This window comes from Anolis carolinensis, chromosome 6, assembly GCF_035594765.1.
Source record: "Anolis carolinensis isolate JA03-04 chromosome 6, rAnoCar3.1.pri, whole genome shotgun sequence".
Classification (NCBI taxonomy): domain Eukaryota; kingdom Metazoa; phylum Chordata; class Lepidosauria; order Squamata; family Dactyloidae; genus Anolis; species Anolis carolinensis.
In genome coordinates this window covers 42,531,429-42,553,019 of record NC_085846.1, presented here as the reverse complement: position 1 = coordinate 42,553,019, position 21,591 = coordinate 42,531,429, and the positions used below count along the sequence as shown (strand labels likewise).

General features: G+C 40.9%; 1 protein-coding gene, 1 long non-coding RNA gene and 1 gene segment (V, D, J or C); 1 reads left to right on the top strand and 2 right to left on the bottom strand.

Moving 5' to 3' along the window:
- LOC100551879 (CD8 subunit beta) overlaps positions 1–18,922 on the bottom strand; it is a 67,224-nt gene extending 48,302 nt beyond the window's left edge. Inside the window, exons 1-2 of one of the 2 annotated variants that reach the window (XM_062957827.1) lie at positions 18,783–18,922; positions 18,404–18,700 (exon numbers count right to left, since the gene is read on the bottom strand). In XM_062957827.1, the coding sequence (XP_062813897.1) occupies positions 18,404–18,700; positions 18,783–18,828 (343 nt within the window). In that variant the 5' untranslated portion in view covers positions 18,829–18,922. Of the gene's footprint in view, positions 1–160; positions 456–531; positions 637–18,403; positions 18,701–18,782 lie in introns of those variants that run through there. The other variant, XM_008113101.3, reaches the window with a different exon arrangement.
- LOC134292548 (uncharacterized) lies at positions 3,182–7,605 on the top strand. The gene is made up of 3 exons (XR_009999792.1): positions 3,182–4,788; positions 5,728–5,881; positions 6,985–7,605. It is a non-coding gene; the product is annotated as an uncharacterized LOC134292548 (long non-coding RNA).
- Positions 10,575–11,137, bottom strand: LOC134292546 (immunoglobulin kappa variable 3-11-like). The segment is given in 2 exon segments: positions 10,575–10,939; positions 11,029–11,137. Coding segments are annotated over 2 exon segments (411 nt in total).
- Positions 18,923–21,591: the final 2,669 nt, after the last annotated feature.

Genomic DNA, 21,591 nt, shown 5'->3' with positions numbered 1-21,591 from the left:
GTTTTAATTGAGTGTGCCTGTCACCTAAATTAGACGGTTCAGCTATTCTCTTTCAAAAGCTTTTGTCCTTCACATGTATTGGTAAAGGAGAAATACAGCATTATTCTTATAGCATTAGACTTTCAGATGGTTTTTGTACTGACATGTATCACTGTGTAGAGGTGTGCTATAGTCTTGGCCACAGTAATACTCCGCTTCATCTTCAGGACGTACACCACTGATAGTGAAGGTGAAGTCAGTCCCACTGTAGCTGCCACTAAAGCGATCTGGGGTCCCTTCAAAACGGTAGGTAGCATGATAAATCAGTAGCTTGGGTTTTTGTCCTGGGATAAACTGATATAAATCCATCTCATTACTTATGGAAGAGGAAGCTTTGCACTTAATAGTGACTGTGTCCCCAGGATTTACGTGTAGTGAGGCTGGTGACTGAGTGACGACAATTTGACCACTTGATTCTGGAAGGAAGGATGTATGTTAGTTTCCCCAGACATTTGCCTGAGAACTGAGGACAGCATCTCCATTAAAACTTACCTTTAAATAAATTCAAGGTGAGCCAGATCAAATATATTTGGAACATTTTGATAGTGCTCTTCCTCTAACTATTTCTCTTGCCAGGCAGTCACTGCCTGATGAGAATCGCAGTGGGGACTTATGAAGAGCCAAGCATGGAAATCTATGCAAATCCCAAAGGGGCGGAGATAGCCTTTCCCTTTATTTTCGAAGGAATGGTACTGTCTCCTACAAGAGTATCTCAACTTGCACATGAGGTGGAACCTGGTATAATATTCTTAGCCAAGGAGAACAATTTATCATTTCAGACAAGTTCCTCTTCATTTGTTAAATGCTGAAAATCCTGGCCATGATCTAGAAATGTTCAAGTAATGTTTTTATGTTTCCTCAGCTTCCTTGACTTTTGAGGAATGTTTGGTCAAAGTTTGTGCATCATTCCACATCAGCAGAGCTGAGAAGCGCCTGCTGCCTTTCAAGTCTACATCGTCTTTTGTTAAACAAATGGGCAACGTGAAGACCCATATTGCTTTAAAAATGCTGCTGAAGATATTGGTCACATTGCTAACCATGAGAATATCCACCATCATCAACTTCAGGGCTGTTGATGATCAGTGTGAATTTTTTCCCCTACTCAGTTTGATAGTTGGTCACCTTATATCTACGGGTTGATCTCGCCATCTCTGAGTGCATTCGGGCTGATGAAAAAGGCCCCGATCCTGTTCTTGTTCTTTTTGATTTTGTATTTAATCATAGAATCATAAAGTTTCAGTTTTAATAATTTTAACTGTTTGTTTTTAATACTATTATTATTTAATTATATTTTAATGTTTGTATATTTTTTGGTTTTAAATTGGTTTACAATGGTTTTTATTGTAAGCCGTATTGAGTCTTTTTAATAGAAAGAAAAATATAAAGATATAAATAAAGATAAACATAATAATGACAACAACAAAAATAATGGTAATGATGTTAAAAGAGAACATAACAGCCACCAGTTAACCCCCTACCATGCAGGAAAATTCAAAGCACTCTCAAATAAAATTTGGGTCTAAAGGGGTTGTGAGTGGAAATGTTTAAGAAGCCCTGGTCTAGCCTACATTTATTAACATCCCTTCCACTCTCCCTACTATTTTCCCAGAGGAATGTGACCTGCAGTATAAAAGGGACCATATTCTTTGTGAGCATTAGCAGTCTCACAGCTTTTAAATAAAGGCTCATCCCTGGCACAGACCCTTTAAAATCTGAAAGAAAGCTCAAATTCACATCTCTGCTTACATGGAAGCCTCCAGCTGCCCCCTTTCCTCTCATAACTGTGCCCTGTCCATCTGATCTTGAAAGGAAAGAATTGCACAAGTTTGTTCTAAGGCTGTAGTCATGTACTACCACAATTTGTCTAGGTTCCCTCAAAGCAAGAGTCAAAGCGACCCAAGTGAATCAAGACCCACTTCACTGGCACTAGAGGACCTCATGACATGGATGAGGTCCCACAAAGCGATTTGCTTTCCACACTGCATTGTCTATCACAGGGGTCCCCAAACTAAGGCCCGGGTGCCGGATGCGGCCCATCAAAGCCATTTATCCGGCCCCCACAGCACAAGGGCAGAAGGGGGTTGGGCTAAATGACCCAAGGGGTCGCTTCTTCTCTTACAACCATTATTATTATTATTATTATTATTATTATTATTATTATTATTATTATTATTATTGTTATTATTATTATTATTATTATTATTAACATTGAGGCTGGGTGGCCATCTGTCAGGGGTGCTTTGCTTGTGCTTTTGGTGCACAAAGGCAGAAGGGGGTTGGAATAAATGGCATACGGGGTCTCTTCTAACCCTCTTTATTATTATTATTATTATTATTATTATTATTATTATTATTAACATTGAGGCTGGGTGGCCATCTGTCAGGGATGCTTTGCTAGTGCTTTTGGTGCACAAAGGCAGAAAGGAATTGGACTAAATGGCACAAGGGGTCTCTTCTAACCCTCTTTATTATTATTATTATTATTATTAACATTGAGGCTGGGTGGCCATCTGTCAGGGGTGCTTTGCTTGTGCTTTCAGTGCACAAAGGCAGATGGGGATTGGACTCAATGGCCCAAAGGGTCTCTTCCAACCTTCTTTTTTTATTATTGTTGTTGTTATTATTATTACTTATTATTGCTCTGTGGCCAACTATAGTTCGGCCCTCCAACGGTCCGAAGGATCGTGAACTGGCCCTCTGTTAAAAAAGTTTGGGGACCCCTGGTCTATCAGATGCAGAGATCATCATAAGAGATACTAGGAATATCTACACCAACACTGTAATGCACCTTTAAACCGGTTTGGGAATGTTGTTAATCTATGAGCGGTTAGACTAAAAAATAACCCTTTCTTAGCGGTGATTCCACCAGATATACCAGAGTGCCAGAAGCACACTTCACAACCAGCAGAAACTTACGTGTGGTGAGCTGGGAGCATCTGTTGCTTAGGATAGCACAGGATTGCAGACCCAAAAATGTACGGTAAGTTCAAAAGTATTTATTGAAATAAAAGAAATAAATTCTGGATAGGAAAGTTCTTGGAGCTAACTACCTTTCTAAATCTCATATTCTAGGGAAGGTAAAATATAAAGTAATGTATGCATGCAGTTACATCTTGCCTGGAGAATGGCAAGAGGCTTCCTCACAGGAGGAGACAAAAGGCAGCAAAGAAGGAAAATGGAGGCTGACCATGTGGTCAAAGCCAAGGCCCAAACAAGATGGCGATAGAGAGGAAGTTACCTCATACCTCAAAGAGGTATTGTTACATCAACCAATGGGGGAGGAGATAGTAGCAAACAGGAAGAGAGGGGCAGAGACAGAAAGTCTCTTACAGGAAGGCATGCATAGGAATACAAAGGAATCCTTCATTCTAATCCTGTTTTCCTAGTCTTGCTACTCACTGGGGACTGGAAACTTGTGGAGTCCAGGGTGACACCCAACAGGGAGGAACCATTTTCGCTATATGGCTGATTAGATTGTCCTGTCTAGAACTGGTTTGAGGCCAGGTGCAGTTTTGTTTTGTTTGTGCTTTTCCATTTCCTGTAAAGATGTGCATCAATACACCAGGGCACATGAGATTTTAAAGAGGGGAAGGTGACAGTTAAGAGTAAAGGTAATCCATTAGCCCTTCCAGGGGATCAATTCACTAGCCAGCCATTCTCTTGGAGTGTTTCTTGATAGCTATGGTTTGGAAAGGAGCCCTTGGTAGCGCAGCGGATTAAACCGCTGAGCTGCTGAACTTGCTGACCGAAAGATTAGCAATTCAGATCCAGGGAGTGGGGTGAGCTCCCACTATTAGACCCAGCTTCTGCCAACCTAGCAGTTCTAAAACATTCAAATTTGAGTAGATCAATAGGTACTGATCCAGCAATATGGTAACAGTGCTCCATGCAGTCATGCTGGCCACATGACCTTGGAGGTGTCTATGGACAACACCGGCTCTTCGGCTCAGAAATGAAGATGATCACCAACCCCAGACTCAGACACGACTAGACTTAATGTCAAGGGGAAATCTTTACTTATGGTTTGGAATTCTTTTTACTGCACTTCCGCAGGGGAAGGTTTCCTTAATGCATTCTCCGTTTTGTGGAGTTGATTTTGCCCTGAATTTGGGATAACCTGGCATCCGCTGCAGCACATTTTTTGGCTGAACTCGGACTTTACTGTGACTTTTAAAAATAAATAGTATCCCCTGTGATCCATGCTGAAACCATGGCTGCAATCAGTTTATGTTTTCTTGAAGCTTCATTATAATGTCAGTGTAGATGGGGCCACTGTGTCATACTGTAATAAATCTTTCAGGTGATTTTTGTTCTGAAACGTATCACTGTATAGAATTTGGTTGTAGTATTGGCCACAGTAATATTCCCCTTCATCTTCAGGACATACACCACTGATAGTGAAGGTGAAGTCAGTGCCACTGTAGCTGCCACTAAAGTGATTTGGGGACCCGGTGAAACATGTGGAACTCTCATAAAGAAGGAGAATGGGATTTTTTCCTGGGATGAATTGATATAAAGCCATGTCATCACTCATGGAAGAGGATGCTTTACACTGAAGGGTGACTCTGTCCCTAGGATTTACATGTAGAGAGACTGGTGTCTGAGTGATGAGAATTTCTCCACTAGATTCTGGAAGGAAGGAAAGATATTAAGAACATGGTGAATTCATAACATGTCCCTGCAAAATAAGAGGGAAGAAAAGAACTACCAAATCTTACCCTGAAACAAAGTGAGAACAACCCAAACTAGGTATGTCTGTAGTATTATGAAGGTCATCATAATATTTCTCTTGTTTCCCAGAAAATGTTACCTAGAGATCCAAGCTGCAGAATGACAAACATCACAGTGGGGTCTTATTATGTGTCAAGCATGGAAACCTATGCAAATCTCCAAGGCATGAAAGGCTAGAGGATATCCTTGTCTCTGCTTTTAGGAAATGCCGCCAACCCCCAGAAACATCTGAGTGTGCTTAGCAGGTTGCTGAAGCATGAGAAGAATAGCACATATCAATCCCAGTCAAGGAGAAAAATGCTTATTAGAAGGTTCAAGCTAGGTTGTTATGTCCTTTACATTTATGTGATAGAAAATACTAAATGGAAATGCACAAAGTTCTGATTTTCCACATGATGAATAATAACTTTATTCATAACTTTATGAATCTGCTTTTGAATGATTTATGGGGTCACAGCTTGCTGCAATTTTACTTTTATTTTATTGTGTCAGAAGAGAATTACAGTGACCTCAAGGACCACCGCACTGGGACTACATGGACAGTGGGAAAACCTCGGAAATTGGGCAGTTAGCAATTTTGGGTGGGTGGGGGTTAATAGTGAAGATAGAGAAATACAGTGCCCATTACATGTTGACTTCAAGAAGAGATACCATGCCCTTCTTATTGCATTAGGCCATTCAGATGGTTTTTGTACTAAGATGTATCACTGTGTAAAGGTCTGCTGTTACTTTGGCCACAGTAATACTCCGCTTCATCTTCAGGACGTACACCGCTGATAGTGAAGGTGAAGTCAGTTCCACTGTAGCTGCCACTAAAGCGATCTGGGGTTCCTTCAAAAAGGCCGGTAGCATAATAAATCAGTAGCTTAGGGTTTTGTCCTGGGATAAATTGATATAAATGCATATCATTACTGATGGAAGAGGATGTCTTGCACTGAATGCTGACTCTGTCCCCAGGATTTACATGTAGAGAGGCTGGTGCTTGAGTGATGACAATTTGTCCACTGGATTCTGGAAGGAAGGAGAGAAAGGAAGCATGTGAATTTCCCCATAACATTTGCCTGAAAATTTAGACAGCACCTCCATTAACACTTACTTTCAAAGACTCAAGGTAAGCCAGACCAAATATATTTGTAACATCGTGATGATGTTTTTCATCCTGCTGTTCACCCAGATATTTTTCTTTCTCCCAAAAATCAAACTAGGCAATCATAGCCTCATGAAGATTCCAGTGAGAACTTATGTAGTGCCAAGTATGGAAATCTATGCAAATCCAAAACAGATGTAGTACGTTTTATTCTCTGCCTGCAGGAACTTTTCTGTCTTCAGGGAGCTAGAAGCACTTGGGCGAATGTCTCAAGTTGCTGAAGCATGAGGAGGAACTTGATGTAACATTTTCAGTCAAGGAGAACAATCATTCACCATGTGTTTCTGGCAGATCATGGTTCAATGAAATCTTGTACAGCTCGATTCAAGCCATTCCTGCAGTCTTCTATCATGAACTAGGTTTTTGCACTACAGTCCTTCACAATCAAATCCCTCAAACCAAGAGTTAAATTGATCTCACTGGGACTACATGAACAGTGGGAACACCTCAGAAATTGGACAATGAACAATCTTGGGTAGATGAGGGTTTATAGTGAAGATAGAGAAATACATTGCCCATTACATGTTGACTTCAAGGTGAGATACAGTGCCCTTCTTATTGCATTAGGGCATTCAGATGGTTTTGTACTGCGACGTATCACTGTGTAAAGGTCTACTATAGTATTGGCCACAGTAATACTTTGCTTCATCTTCAGGATGTACACCGCTGATAGTGAAAGTAAAGTCAGTTCCACTGTAGCTGCCACTAAAGCGATCTGGGGTCCCTGTGAAACGTGTTGAACTCTCATACAGAAGGAGCTTAGGATTTTTTCCTGGGATAAATTGGTATAAAGCCATGTCATTACTCATGGAAGAGGGTGCTTTACACTGAATGATGACTCTGTCTCCAGGATTTACGTGTAGTGAGGCTGGTGTCTGAGTGATCACAATCTGCCCACTGGATTCTGGAAGGAAGGAGAGAAAGGAAGCATGTTAGTTTTCCCGGTCATTTGCCTGAGAACTTAGAAGTTCATTAAAACTTACCTTTAAACAGATTCAAGGTGAGCCAGATCAAATATATTTGGAACATTATGATAATGTTCTTCATCCAACTTTTTCTCTTTCCAGAAAATCTCACCAGGCAGCCACAGCCTGATGGGGATAGCAGGGGAAACTTAAGAAGTACCAAATATGGAAATTTATGCAAACCCAAAAGGGGGGCAGATATATTCTATACGTGTAGGAACTGCATTCTATCCTCCAACCTCCAGAAACACATGTGTGAGTATCTCAAATTGCTGAAGCATGAGGAGGAACCTGACATAACATTCTCAGTCAAGGAGACAATTTATCCTCACAATGCTGAAAATTCTGGCCATGATCTAGAACAAGGTTTTTGTTTTTCTTCAGTTTCCAGGACTTTGAGGAATGCCTCCTCAAATTTGTGCCTCGTTCTATGTCAGCACAACTGAGAAGTGCCTGCTGTCTTTCTAGTCTTTCAGTGCACCCAGAGATGGTGACATTGCCTTTTGTTCAAGGCAATGAAGACCCCTATTGCTTTAAAAATGGTGCTGGAGATATTGGTCACATTGCTAACCATGATAATATCCACCATCATCAGCTTCAGGGCTGTTGGTGATCAGTGTGAATTTTTTTTCCTTACTCCAGTTTGACAGTGGGTCGCCTTGCTACTATGAGATGATGTCACCATCTCTGGGTGCACGCGGGCTGATGAAAAAGGCCCTGATCCTATTCTTGTTCTTTTTGATTTTGAAGTTATAGAATCATAAAATTCTGAATATGTTTAAATCAGTTTTAAGAATTTAAACTGTTGGTTTTTAATACTATTATTATTTAGTTCTATTTTAATGTTTGTAACATGATGTAACATTCTCTGTCAAGGAGAATAATCATTCTCCATGTGTTCCTGGCAGATCATGGTGTGGGGCAAGTCTCTGCAGTTGTGTTGTCATTTACAGATACACTGGCACCCAAAATAACTTGGGACGGAGTGGTTCTCCCTAGGAGGCTAATGGATCCAGATGGGTTCCTGTTGGCTCTTGGGAGTTTCCTGTCATCTCAGTGGGACATTTTCTTGACGTTCTAGTTGGCCTCTGAAATGGGAAAATGGTGGTGGACAAAATCACTCCTCTTTCAGAGTGGAGTCAAATAATCCACTGGGTTTTCCAGAGCGTTGTTGGCAATGAAATAAGTGACATAGAAAGAGGAGCAACATTGTTTGAAAATCCAGATACTGTTGTGTGAGGGCTCTCCCCAGTATGTTGTTAAATTTATTATTTGAAACCAGCACTGTAGACAATGTTAAAAAGAAGACACTTTGCCATTCCAGTCATCTCTTCCTTCACAGGTAAAACCCACTGCTTAGACCAAACATCCCTCAGACAAAGAGACAGATAAGTGTGATGGCTGGCAAAAGACGTGTTAGGTGCAGCTAGTATTCCTTTTAGTGAGTTGGGAAAGCATGATGCCTTTGTGAGGAAAGCCCTGTTCACTTTAAATGCTCTCCCACTCTCCCCATGCATTCCGATCTGACTTACAGCTGCCTATTTCATCTCTAGAGGAGGGTGCACTGCGCTATACAAAGCTCCACATTCTCTGCCATCTTAAGCATCCTTATTTTTTGTAAATCAAGCAGTTCGGTGGGAGTGGTGCACAAACATGAATAATTTTAGACAGTGACTGTTGGGACAGTTCTGTTGTCAGAATCAACTATTTCTTCTTTTCATCTGTTAAATGCTGAAAGTCCTGCCCATGGTCCAGAACAGTTCACATAATTGTGTTCTTTCTGAGCAGCTAGAACCTTGAAGGTTTTGTGCTTCATTCTTCTGCCACATATAGATCCTTTAAAGTCTGAAGTGAAGGTCAAATTGGCAGTTTTGCTACAAGGGAAGCCTCCCGCTGTGTCCTGACAGTCTGACTTTGGAAGGAAAGCATTGCAGCAACTTGTTCTGAGGCTGAAGTCATGAAATAATACAATTAACCTCAATAAATCGCATTGGGAGCTCATGGCCAATAAGAGCAGCACAGAAGTCATGAGGTGGGGACAGTGGGCGAGAGGGGTAGGAGCCTGCATGAGATCTGCATTTAGTATATTCCAGTGCAGTGAAAAACCAGGAAACAGACAAACTGCCACTGTATTATTTGAAGTCACAAGCTTAGTTTAAGTGGAGGGTATCTATTATTTATTTATTACAGTTTAAAGGGAGGGTACCTAGACTGAATCAGCAATTCTCTTTCCAAATCTTCATAATGTGTTGGTTCTTCCATAACATTTTTGGCTGTCACTGCATTAAACCATTCAGAAGGTTTTTGTGCTGAAATAAATCACTGTGTAGAGGCAAGCTGTTGTCTTGGCCACAGTAATACTCTGCCTCATCTTCAGGACGTACACCGCTGATAGTGAAGGTGAAGTCAGTGCCACTGTAGCTGCCACTAAAGCGATCTGGGGTCTTGCTTTGAGAGAACGTAGACAAATTGTGGTGGTACATGACTAGAGCCTTAGAACAAACTTGTGCAATGCTTTTCTTTCAAGGTCAGATGTTCTAAGATTGTAGTCATGCACCACCACAACCTTAGAACATCTAATCTTGAAAGAAAAGCATTGCACAAGTTTGTTGTAAGGCTCTAGTCATGTACCACCACAATCTGTTTACATGCTCTCAAAGCAAGAGTCAAAGCCACCCCAGTGAATCAAGACCCACTTCACTGGGACTAGAAGACCTCATAGTATGGATGAGGTCTCACAGTGCGATTTGCCTTCCATATTGTATTACTTATCAGATGCAGAGATCAATGAGAGATACTGGAAATATCTACATTGACATTGTAATGTAGTTTGGAACTGGTTTGGGAGGAACCAGTTACACTATATGGGTGATTGGATTGACAGGTCTAGAACTGGCTTGAGGCCAGGCACATTGTTTTTGCATTTCCTATAAGGATGTGCATCAATACACCAGGGTATGTGAGATTTTAAAGAGGGGAAAGTGACAGTTAAGAGCAGAGGAAATCAATTAGCCCTCCCAGGGGATCGACTCAGTGGCTGCTAGCCAGCCATGCTCTTGGAGTGTTTCTTGATAGCTTTGGTTTGGAAAGGAGCCCCTGATAGTACAGCGGGTTAAACTGCTGAGCTGCTGAAATTGCTGACCAAAAGGTCAGCGGTTCAATCTGGAGAGCAGGGTAAAGTCCCACTGTTAGCCCCAGCTTCTGCCAACCTAGCAGACTGAAAACACACAAATGTGAGTAGATCAGTAAGTACCACTCTGGCGAGAAGGTAACACCGCTCCATGCAGCCATGCCGGCCACATGACCTTAGAGGTATCTATGGACAACACAGGCTCTTCGGCTTAGAAATGGAGATGAGCACCAACACTTCAGAGTCAGATATGATTAAACTTAATGTCAAGGGGAAGTCTTTACCTTTACTTATGGTTTGGAATCCTTTTTACTGCACTTCAGCAGTAAGGTTTCTTTAATGCATTTTCCCTTTTGCTGTGTTGATTTTTTCCCTGGATTTGAGATAACCTGGCATCTGCTGCAGCACATTTTTTTGGCTGAAATCAGACTTTCCTGTAACTTTTTTAAATGCATGGTGCCCCCTGTGATGCATGCTGAAGTGAGCATTGGCAGTGTGCGTTTTGCGGCTGCCATGGTTTTGTTCTCTTGAAGCTTCATTATACTGTCAGTGTAGATGGGGCCACACTGTGTCATTCTTACTGTAATAGATCTTTCAGCTGGTTTTTGTACTGAAACGTATCACTGTGTAGAGGGTAGCTGTAGTGTTGGCCACAGTAATATTCCCTTTCATCTTCAGGACGTACACCGCTGATAGTGAAGGTGAAGTCAGTGCCACTGTAGCTGCCACTAAAACGATCTGGGGTCCCTGTAAAACGGCTGGAACTATCATAAAGAAGGAGCTTGGGATTTTTTCCTGGGATAAATTGATATAAAGCCATGTCATCACTCATGGAAGAGGATGCTTTGCACTGAATGGTGACTCTGTCCCCAGGATTTACATGTAGAGAGGCTGGTGTCTGAGTGATGACAATTTGTCCACTAGATTCTGGAAGGAAGGAAAGATATTAAGAACATGGTGGAGTCATAACATGTTCCTGTAAAATAAGAGGGAAGAAAAGAACTACCAAATCTTACCCTGAAACAAAGTGAGGACAACCCAAACCAGGTATGTCTGTAGCATTATGAAGGTCATCATTATATTTCTCTAGGTTCCCAGAAAATGTTACCAAGGGATCCAAGCTGCAGAATGACAAACATCACAGTGGGTTCTTATTATGTGTCAAGTATGGAAACCTATGCAAATCTGCAAGGCATGTAAGGCTGGAGGATATTCTTGTCTCTGCTTTTAGAAAATGCCGGCCAACCCCCAGAAACATCTGAGTGTGCTTTGCAAGTTGCTGAGGCATAAGACGAATATCACATATCAATCCCAGTCAAAGAGAAAAATGCTTATTAGAAAGTTCAAGCTAGGTTATTTTGTTCTTGACATTTATGTGACAGAAAATGTTATATGGAAATATACCAAGTTCTGATTTTCCACATTGATGAATCTGCCTTTAAATGTTTTATAGGGTCAAAGCTTTCTACAAAAATGAGTGTGATGTAGCCGTTTGAGCATTGGACTATAGTTCTGGAGATCAGAATTCAGTATTTTCCCAGCCATAGAAACCCACAAGGTTACATTGAGTTAGTTGCATTCTCTCAGATTAGAAGAAATCAAAGGCAAAATCACATCTGAACAAATCTTGCCAAGAAGGAACCTTATCAAAGTTGGTACATGTTGGAAATTATTTCAGTTCACACAACAACAACAACAAAGATCTGAGATATATTTCTATTTGTGCCATGATCTCCAATCTTTGACATCTCCGGTCGGCTGACAAAGAACAGATGCCAGCCATAAAACGGGCCAGCCATAAAACTTCAGTTACCCTCTGTATGTGAGAGCTCCTATATAAGTGGGCCAAAGAGAAGGTTCTGGTATTCGGTACAATAAAATCTGTTGGAATCTACAGCGTGTGTCTTGGTGCTTTTTCTGATGGAAGACTGACCCACAGCACAGCTGGGAGAAGAGAACCCGACAGCTTGACAGAATAAAGTTTTCTTTCCAACTTTTTTTATGTTGATTTAAGACTCAGAATGAGATGTTATGCACTTCCTATCCATACAACAGGGGCACACAAACTTTCAGCTTTGGAGCTCTTTTTGAAGCCAAAGTTTCTCATGGAGCCCAATTAAAGTTTATATATTATAAATAAATGCCCCATTCCGATGGCAGCAGAGGCACCCACAATGGCCAGGAGCTTTGTCATTAACTAAAGAGCTGCAGTGGTGGTGACATAGGCATGATCCATTCTCTTTCCCTGTACTGATGAGCACAGAGAAAGAATGATGGCAGCACAGCCCAGTCTGGACAGAGATCAGATGAAATGGAACCTGATGCTACTGTCCAGACTGCCTTGAAGCCGCAGGATACTCCACAGTATCCAACACATTTCAAAATATCCCCAGCTGAAAATGAGACTGAGGCCCCTTCTACATTATCATATAAAATCGGGATTATCTGCTTTGAACTGGATTATATGACAGTGTAGACTCAGATAATCTAGTTCAAAGCAGGCAGTGTGGATTATCTGATTTGGTAATCAGATTATATGGCAGTGTAGAAGGGGCCCAAGTCAGTTCAAAGCCATAACAACAATACCCAAAAACCTCTCCAATACTCACTGGAAATTTCTGGGTATCATGGAGACAGACAGCCTTCCATTCACCACGAGGCTGGGTTTTTTTAAAAGTGTAAACAAACCCTAAATTAGTGTGCATATTTTAATATGTTGACTTTCTTTTGGTACGCTTTCAAGAATAAAGCAGAAGCACAGAAAAGTTCTGTTTGCTCCCCAAAGCATTTCTGGGAGGAGGAAGCACAGAGGCAGCATAGCTTAATATCTATTAAACTATCTACCTCTCCACTTTCCTCAAAGACTAATAGGATATTTCATTGAACAATATATATTTATTTATTACAGTCAATGACCAGCAACAATTCATTGAACAATCTTCCCTAACCCTTCCACTTATTCTGAAATGTCGCAAGGAATTTTTCCAGAGGCACTGGTACATTCTTATGTGCAAACATATGTTCACAAAACCGATCCTGTTTGCCTCCTCTCAAAAAGGTAAGTACTTTCCTTCACTTTCCTAGAAAATCTAGAATCCCCCCCCCAATTGTTATCATCTGATGGGCTGATGAAAGTTTTCTTAAAATTGATAGGTTTTAAAAGATGTATATGGGGCACTGTATTCTTTTAAATTGTACAGATCTAATTCTTGCTTATGTTTCAAAGTATGTTTTTATTAGTTTTGATATGCTTGATTCTTGGGTCTTTCATTTCAATAGGGTTCACTATTATCATCAGTTTTGCACAGCCATGGAAAGCCCAGTAATGAATCCTTTAAGAATAGGGGCTTGTACTGTGAATTGTTTCAGCAAAACTCACTTTCTTTGTTTCTTGCACAACCTCCCTTACACCAGCTAGAGGATGCTTTAGGTTCAATCTGAGGAATCGTGAAACAGGTTCACAGGCTCAAGCACTTTATACATCAACTTTTTAGACCTCTCTCCACCCCTTTCTCAGCACTCCTTTACTATAAGCCAGGTTTACTTTAATGTCGTATGCACAGAAGCCAACACACACATACTCCCTTGGGAATGAGCAGAGGGAAGGCATAGTGTCACAGAAAACCCAATCTGTTTCTAAAGCTTTGCTTTGCTGAGCTAGTTTTTGTACTGAGATGTATCACTGTGTAGAGGATAGCTTTGGCGTTGGCAACAATAGTACTCCCCCTCATCCTCAGACTGGACACCATTGATTGTGAATGTGAAGTCAGTGCCACTTCCTTGGCCACTGAAGCGATATGGGGTGCCTTCAAAACGGTTGGTAACATCATATATAAGTAGCTTAGGCTTTTGATTGTCCTTAAGCCTATATAAAGCCATATAACTACCCATAGAAGAGGAAGTTTGGCACCGAAAGATTACTTTGTCACCAGGATTTGCTTGTATCAAGGCTGGTGTCTGGGTGATGACAATCTGCCCAGTTGATGCTGGAAGGAGAGAAACAAAGCATGTTGGTGAATATATAATATCAGCCTTGGAACCCAGGAGAAACTGCAGCTCTGTGAAAATGTACCTTCAAACATAGCCATGATGAGCCCGAACATATATATCTGGAACATGTTGATGATATTCATGCAACTTTCCACTTATTTCACTGATGATATTACCAGTTAACCAAGCAGCAAGATGTTGAAGCCTTCAAAGTATTGAGCTATTAAGGGTCGGAAAGGGAAATCTATGCAAATTTTCAGGGTGTGTAAATTAGATATTTGTGTCTGCCATTAGGAACTGCCTGCTGCCTGCAAAGTCTTAGGAACACCTGGATGAAGGGAACCTGATGAGGCAGAAGGAGGGAGTTCATATAGCATATCCTCAGTCAACTGTGTCAATCATGCAATGCTTGTTATTTTGATAAAGAAAACTATTATAGTGACATAAATCAGTTTCTGACATAATGAATATGCTTAAAAAAGAAATTGTAATAAGTCAAAATGAAACATATGTATACAGTAGAGTCTCACTTATCCAAGCTAAACGGGCCAGCAGAAGCTTGGATAAGCGAATATCTTGGATAATAAGGAGGGATTAAGAAAAAGCCTATTAAATATCAAATTAGGTTATGATTTTACAAATTAAGCACCAAAACATCATGTTATACAACAAATTTGACAGAAAAAGTAGTTCAATACGCAGTAATGTTATGTTGTAATTACTGTATTTACGAATTTAGCACCAAAATATCACGATATATTGAAAACATTGACTACAAAAATGGCTTGGATTATACAGAGGCTTGGATAAGCGAGGCTTGGATAAGTGAGACTCTACTGTATTAGGCATGTATACACTTATGCACAAAAAGCTTGGATGTTCCAGAATAAAATGGATTACATGGTCATCCATGTGGGTTTAACATTTGGAGATTTGATTATTCACAGACTTTATTAATATGATTTCTCTAGGAATCTATAAATCCTCCAGTCTGTCAACTTCTATTGGATTACAGGAGAGGAAAAATTATAAAAGTTGATGGTATCAAAAGTGTCTGAGAAGCACAGCAGAGCCAACAGATATAACTCCTCTCTAGCCCTCTGCACAGGTCATTCACCAATAGCGTGTTTCCCCGAAAATAAGACAGTGTCTTAAATTAATTTTTGCTCCCAAAGATGTGCTAGGTCTTATTTTCAGGGGATGTCTTATTTTTCTATGAAGAAGAATTCACATTTATTGTTGAACAAAAAATGAACATTTATTATATACTGTACAGTAGTTGTCATCACAAACCAACATAATCAGACGAACTGTGAATCCTGTCAAGAATTGCTTGTTACTACCATTATTTCCATGTACAACTGGTATAACTGGTATGTACATTTACCAATCCTGCATGCTCTGGTGTTCTGTTTGTCAGGCGCTGGGCCTGCTTCCAAAGAAAAACTTTGCTAGGTCTTACTTTCGGGGGAGGCCTTATATTTAGTAATTCAGCAAAACTTCTACTAGGTCTTATTTTTCGGGGATGTCTTATTTTCGGGGAAACAGGGTATGATGAAAGCTGATTCTGCCCCATAGCCAAGCTTGAAGCCAGTGTGACGCCTCAGGCCAGCGTGAGCACTGGGAACCAGACACGGAGGCCAATAAACAATTTAATATCGTTATTAAAGAAATAAAGGAGACAAACGAAAATAAGCAGAGTATATAGTCCAACAATAGTCCTTTCAGAAAAGGTCAAATATAGTCCAGTAATGTGAAAGTAGATGTCCAGTATTAGAGTTCAAAGTTTTAAATCCGATAACCGAAACACACTTAAACTTCTAGGCTGTTTGAGTGGGGATTATAGCAAGGTCTGTCAAAGAGTTCCAGGTTTCAATTCCGAGGCTAGGATACATGGCAAGGCAAAGTTAGTTGTGGTAGAGCTGAATCGCTGTCCAGGCTTGGCAGGGAGACGAGATGCAACGGCGGTCTACTCGAGAGTAGCGCGCTGCAGAAACTAGAGTCGATGTGAATTCCTCAACTGACACGTTGAACACCGCAAAGGTCAGTCGGTGCCCAGAACTTTTATGGGACTACAATCTCCCCTCCAGCCAGGTGTCTGAACACTCTTTCCCAAGGGAAAGTGGACTAAAGTCAACAACTTGCCAGATGCAATCCTCCCGGGAAACTCTCAAGGGAACTAGCTTAATTAAGGCTTGCTCTCTCCGCTAATCTAGCGCTTCTTCTCAGATTCTGCTTCTCCGAGCGAGATGTTTCCCAAAACAATCTGCGGTCAAAAGGAGCGCTCTCTGGAGAACCGGGCTCTGGCTCAAGGGCCTTTTTAATTAACTGTGGGCTAAAACTGTCAACAGGGGACATCTGGAAGGGAGCAGAATCTTGCGGAATTGGCACAAACACCATATCTTCTTCGGTCTGATCCATAATGGCGACAGGGTCATGACTCGAGGGTCTCTGAGACACTACAGCCAGACAGAAATGGATCTAGATACTCCATTTCTTTCAGGAATGCCTGGAGCTGAGATGTCACCACACAATGCAAAAGTGCACCAAGGAGACTGTTCAGTAATTCTCCAGTATTGTGGAATTCAGGGAGATCTGTTTTTACAAACAGCCTGACCAGAGGGATTGCAACTTATCCAAGCAACTACAGTATCCAAGACAGAGCAGATGCAATCAATTTTGTTTGCAAAGTGTCTTGCAAATTTGTCACAGTGGTCTTTCATATAGACTTTGTTCTCTTATAGGCCAGAGTTTAAAAGGCCCCTGATCCCCTAAAACAGCTCTGGTGGGTGACACCATGAAGATGCAATGGTGGCAAAGAAGTATAATTTCTTTACCCTCACCTTCGCCAGAGTATGGGACTTCCAATGAGCTCCACCCCATGTTTAGTTAAATTCTCTCAGCTTAGTTAAATTCTCTCCTTATCACATGGGGCTTGGGCTCCGTCCTACGATGCTTCCTAGCAGCATCGTAGGACAGCGGCCTGAGCACATAGGTGGCTACCCGTGTTCTCATTATCTAATCCAGGGATAGTGCAGGGGGAAGCTGAGCAATGACAATTTCCCTCGTGTGATGGGGAAGGGGGCAATGCAGAGCCCACTGTCCAACGAATTTGACTTGCTGACGGACGGATTCCCCTGCTGTCCCCAGGCTTAAGGACCTCAATGTGATGGATCCTGAGTCTTCTGCCATCACCACTCTAGTCTCCATCCAATTAATTTTGCTGCTGCCAGCTTCCTAGCAAATTGGGTCCCCACTTGGTTGCACTTTGAGGGGGCGGGATGGTTAGAAATGATTGTGTTCACTGCCCAGGCCATTTCCCCATTCCAGAGGTCAACCGGGACTTTGACAGAATCATCTGCCTAGACAACAGGAATCTCCCAATTTTTCCCCATGAGAAATAAGAATGTAAAATACATGACTGGCATTTAAATGAAAAATTATAATTTAGCTTATAAAATATATATGGAGAAAAGGCAATCTAGTTATGGAAAACTTGACTTTTATGTGACAGGCACTGCAGCAGATCATTCAAGGGAGGAGAAGTGTTTGGTTATAATCTTAAATTGTCTGCCCCGAGTCCCCTTCGGGGGAGATGGAGGCGGGATATAAATAAACTTATTGTTATTATTATTATTTATTATTCTCTTTGTGCTGAAGAACCATAAAATGCCATGATCAAGTGGTGCATGTCAACACACACACACAGAACGCTACAGAGAGAAAACATGGGCTACCCTGGGTTCCATCTACAATTATCACAAAAGTCCAGAGTTGTTCAGAGTAGTAATACTTTAGACAAACCCTGAGGCAACTACACTGCCCACCTCTCTCCCATTGCATCAGCATGTCAGAGTCCAGAAATGGAGTTGGTCCAAACCCAGTTCAATCCTGCCAAGCATTGTTACTTCTCACCATGGCAGCTGGCTATAGAGTTCTGGAGATGCCATGGTCATTACTGAGTGCCTTTGCAGAGATCAACAGAAAGAAAAAAGATAATCATCAGAGGTAATGGCAACAAGTGACCTGGCCACCTGTTAAATTGACAAAGGGCACCCTTTTCCTTTCAAACAAGCATAGGGAAATTATACTCTGGAGTATTCCCTGCCAACATGGGGTAAATGTTGCTCTCTGATATTATACATGTTGGAGAAATTCAGTAAAATTATTATTTAAAAGGAAACAAGGAAAGATAAAAAGCCTCTTCTGAATGAGAGAAATTCTCATTTTACTTATTTGTATTTCTTAGGCATTGGAAGGCGTAATAGAGAAGGGGTAGTTGCAATTCCTATTTCAGCCTCCCTATGTACAGTCAAAGAAATCTTGCATAATTCAGTTCTAACTACTGCTGCAGTTGTAGATTATCAAGATGGTTTTTGTCATGAGGTGTATCACTGTGTAGAGGGTAGTCATAGCCTTGGCCACAGTAATACTCCCCTTCATCATCAGGACACACAACACTGATAGTGAAAGTGAAGTCAGTGCCACTTCCACTTCCACTGAAGCGATCTGGGGTTCCTTCAAAACGGCTGGTAACATAATAAATCAGTAGCTTGGGTTTTTGTCCTGGTATCAACTTGTAAAAGTTCATGTAAGTGCTGACTGTAGAGGAAGTCTTGCACTGAATGTCGACTCTGTCTCCAGGATTTTTCTGCAAAGAGGCCGGGGTCTGAGTGACAACAATGTCCCCACTTGACTCTAGGAGAGAAAATAAACATGTGAATCAAATGTTAATCCTTGCCTAGGAGCTGAGAGAGAAAAAACAACCCAATAAACGTACCTTTAAAGATATTCAATATGAGACACATCAAAGTTAATTGTAACATGATTCCAGTGTTAATACAACAATTATTTTCTCTTATTTCCCAGAAAATGTTAAAAGGGTGCCTATCTTTACTGTGATGAGGATCCAAGAGGGGATTTATGAAGTGTCCTGTATGGAAATCTATGCAAATCTTCAAGGGGTGGAAACAAAATCATTGTCTCTCCCTGTAGCATTTTTATACAGGAGAAAGCACCTGGTGAGGGATTCAAACTGATGGAGTCTTAGGAGAGACCACAACAGAGCAATCGCAGTGAAGGAGAACAATTTGTCACCACAATGACATGAGTCATTGGCCATTATTTGGATGGGCCGTAGGGGCAACTACACTGCACATCTCGCTCCCACAATGGCAATGGGATGTTATACAGTCTGTCCAGTTGGTCCAATCCCAATTGGGCACCATTGGACAAGTCATCAATATCCGGATTGTCCTTTGTCACTGCAATAACTGGCTCCAGCATTCCAGTGACATCATGGACTTGTTGGGTGCCTCTGTAGAAATCAGAAAAGGCACCTGAACTGCCTTTGGGAAGAATGGGAAATCATCAGCCAAGGCACCTGTTGATGGCCATGAGCTCTCAGGAGTTCCAAGGTTGCCTGTCATAGTGACAAAGGCAAGCAAAGATAAGCTTATTCTCTTTTCCCTGTGCGGCAGAGCACAGTACTATATTGACAGTTTGAATTAAAATGTGTCCTGTTGTCCACACCAACCGTGAAATGTGATTCTACTTTTAGTTGATTCCTGAATCGCTTATATGCACTGCCAGGATGGATAGTCAAAATATGGGGGAAATGGAGAATGTATTGATACAGAATTGGTTAAGCAGAACATGGGCCATAGTTTTATCTGAAAAAATTAACATACAAAGTAAGATGAGGGACAGAAGAAACAAAAGAGACTTTTTTCAAGATTATATGGAAACCATTTAGCATTTATATGTGCCAGAGAAATAGTATATTTAAATCACCTTCGAATCAAGTGAAATTTTGGATGGATGACTAGGGCGAGATATGAATGTTATTAATACAATTAGAAAATAGAGCGAGGGTAATTTATTAGTAAAAGAAATGGCAGGGAAGTAGCTTGTCAGCATCTATGGGAAAGGTGAATGGGATAAGGCAAGATTTTAGATTGTGATTTGTTGCTGTCTTGTGATATTGTATATATTGTGAAAACTCAATGAACAGTATTGTTTCTAAAAAGATAAGTAAAAAAGTAAGACAACAAAATACCTCCCAGCATAACATAAGAAAAATAGAACTTTTTGAATTATTTACAACACAAATGCATATAGGAGGGGAATTATAATAATCACAAGACAAGACACGAAAACACAAAACCAACATATCAAACAATTTGGCCCATACTCAGAATAAATCTTGTTGAAACCCAAAGGTCATTGGTATTTCAATGAGATTTACTCCTGAGTAAGTCTTCCTTCAGCCTCCAATGATGCATCTACACTGTAGAATTAATGCAGTTTGACACCTTTTTCACTGGGTCCCCTCCAACTCAATATGGGAAGCATATTAATTGAATGTCTGGAGAGTTTGGATGGTGCCTTTCTACCCGGAAGAAGAGGATCAGTCTAGATGTCCCTTAATAGTACTATGATTTCTGTTCCCTGTTTATAAATGGCAGTTCCTAATTGGTCCTGTCATAAACATGGAAAAAGTTTATTACACTGCCAAAACTTTGACTTTGTGCAAGGGATATCGCCCTAGAACATGTTTTGCTTTGTTGACTCTCGACCAATTTAACACAGTTTCTGCCACAAAAACAAAGTTTCTGGAGTAGAACAACTACTTTAGAAGTAAAGACCACACAATGAAACAGGAAATAACACTCTCACACTAGAAACTGATTTTCTTTATTATTAAAAAAAATATTTTTAGAAAAACTTTGAAAATTCACCAAAACTCCGTGGATAAGTCAAACATACTGAAATTTGGTGAACTAACAGTGGTAAATATCTTCTACCATTGTAGTATGTTTTGTTGGAGGCTGTAGATATAAATAAACAGAAGCTTTACCACAGTTTCTGAGCAAGATAAACCCTGCAGTATAATAAAGTGTCACTCAGGCTTGTGTAACAAGTAACAATAACTTTACTTCAGTTCAAAAGTTCAAACAGGGCAACAATATATACAGCAGTCTCTCTGAATTCACACAGAAAACAGAGGAAATAAACAGTCCTTTTAAACAGTCTTTAAAATATGCTTCATGCCTTAGAAACAATCAGTTGGCAGTCATTTCCTGCCTGGCTGTTTCCAGCCAGCGTTCTCTTCACCCTCTGAGGTGAAAGTGCAGTCAAAAATATTTGTCTCTCAGCAAGCCAGAGACAGCAGCCAATCGGAATTCTGACTCCTGGCATGCTCAGCCAATCAGCTGCTGACACATTCGTTTCCAGTCAACCCACTCTCTTCATGGTGCCTCTTTACAAATCCCCACAAGTTTCACCTCAATAGCTTTAAAATGAGGGAGACAGGAGGCTCTGAAGTTTCCCACTGACAGTGATGTTTTCCTTATTGCATATGCGCGGCCAGCCGGCCATCATTAACAAAGTAATTACGAATTTTCATAAGTTTTGTTAGAGTTTCAAAATTTTCACCACTAAAAATTTTGAAACACTTTAGAAATGAAGCGCCAACGCCCCCTAGTTTTCTAAGTACTTTAAATCCATTTTTTATGGATTGCACATGACTAATCTTTACCCTTCTCTGCCAAAGAGTGCCGGTGCCTCACCATGCTACACCAAGCTGT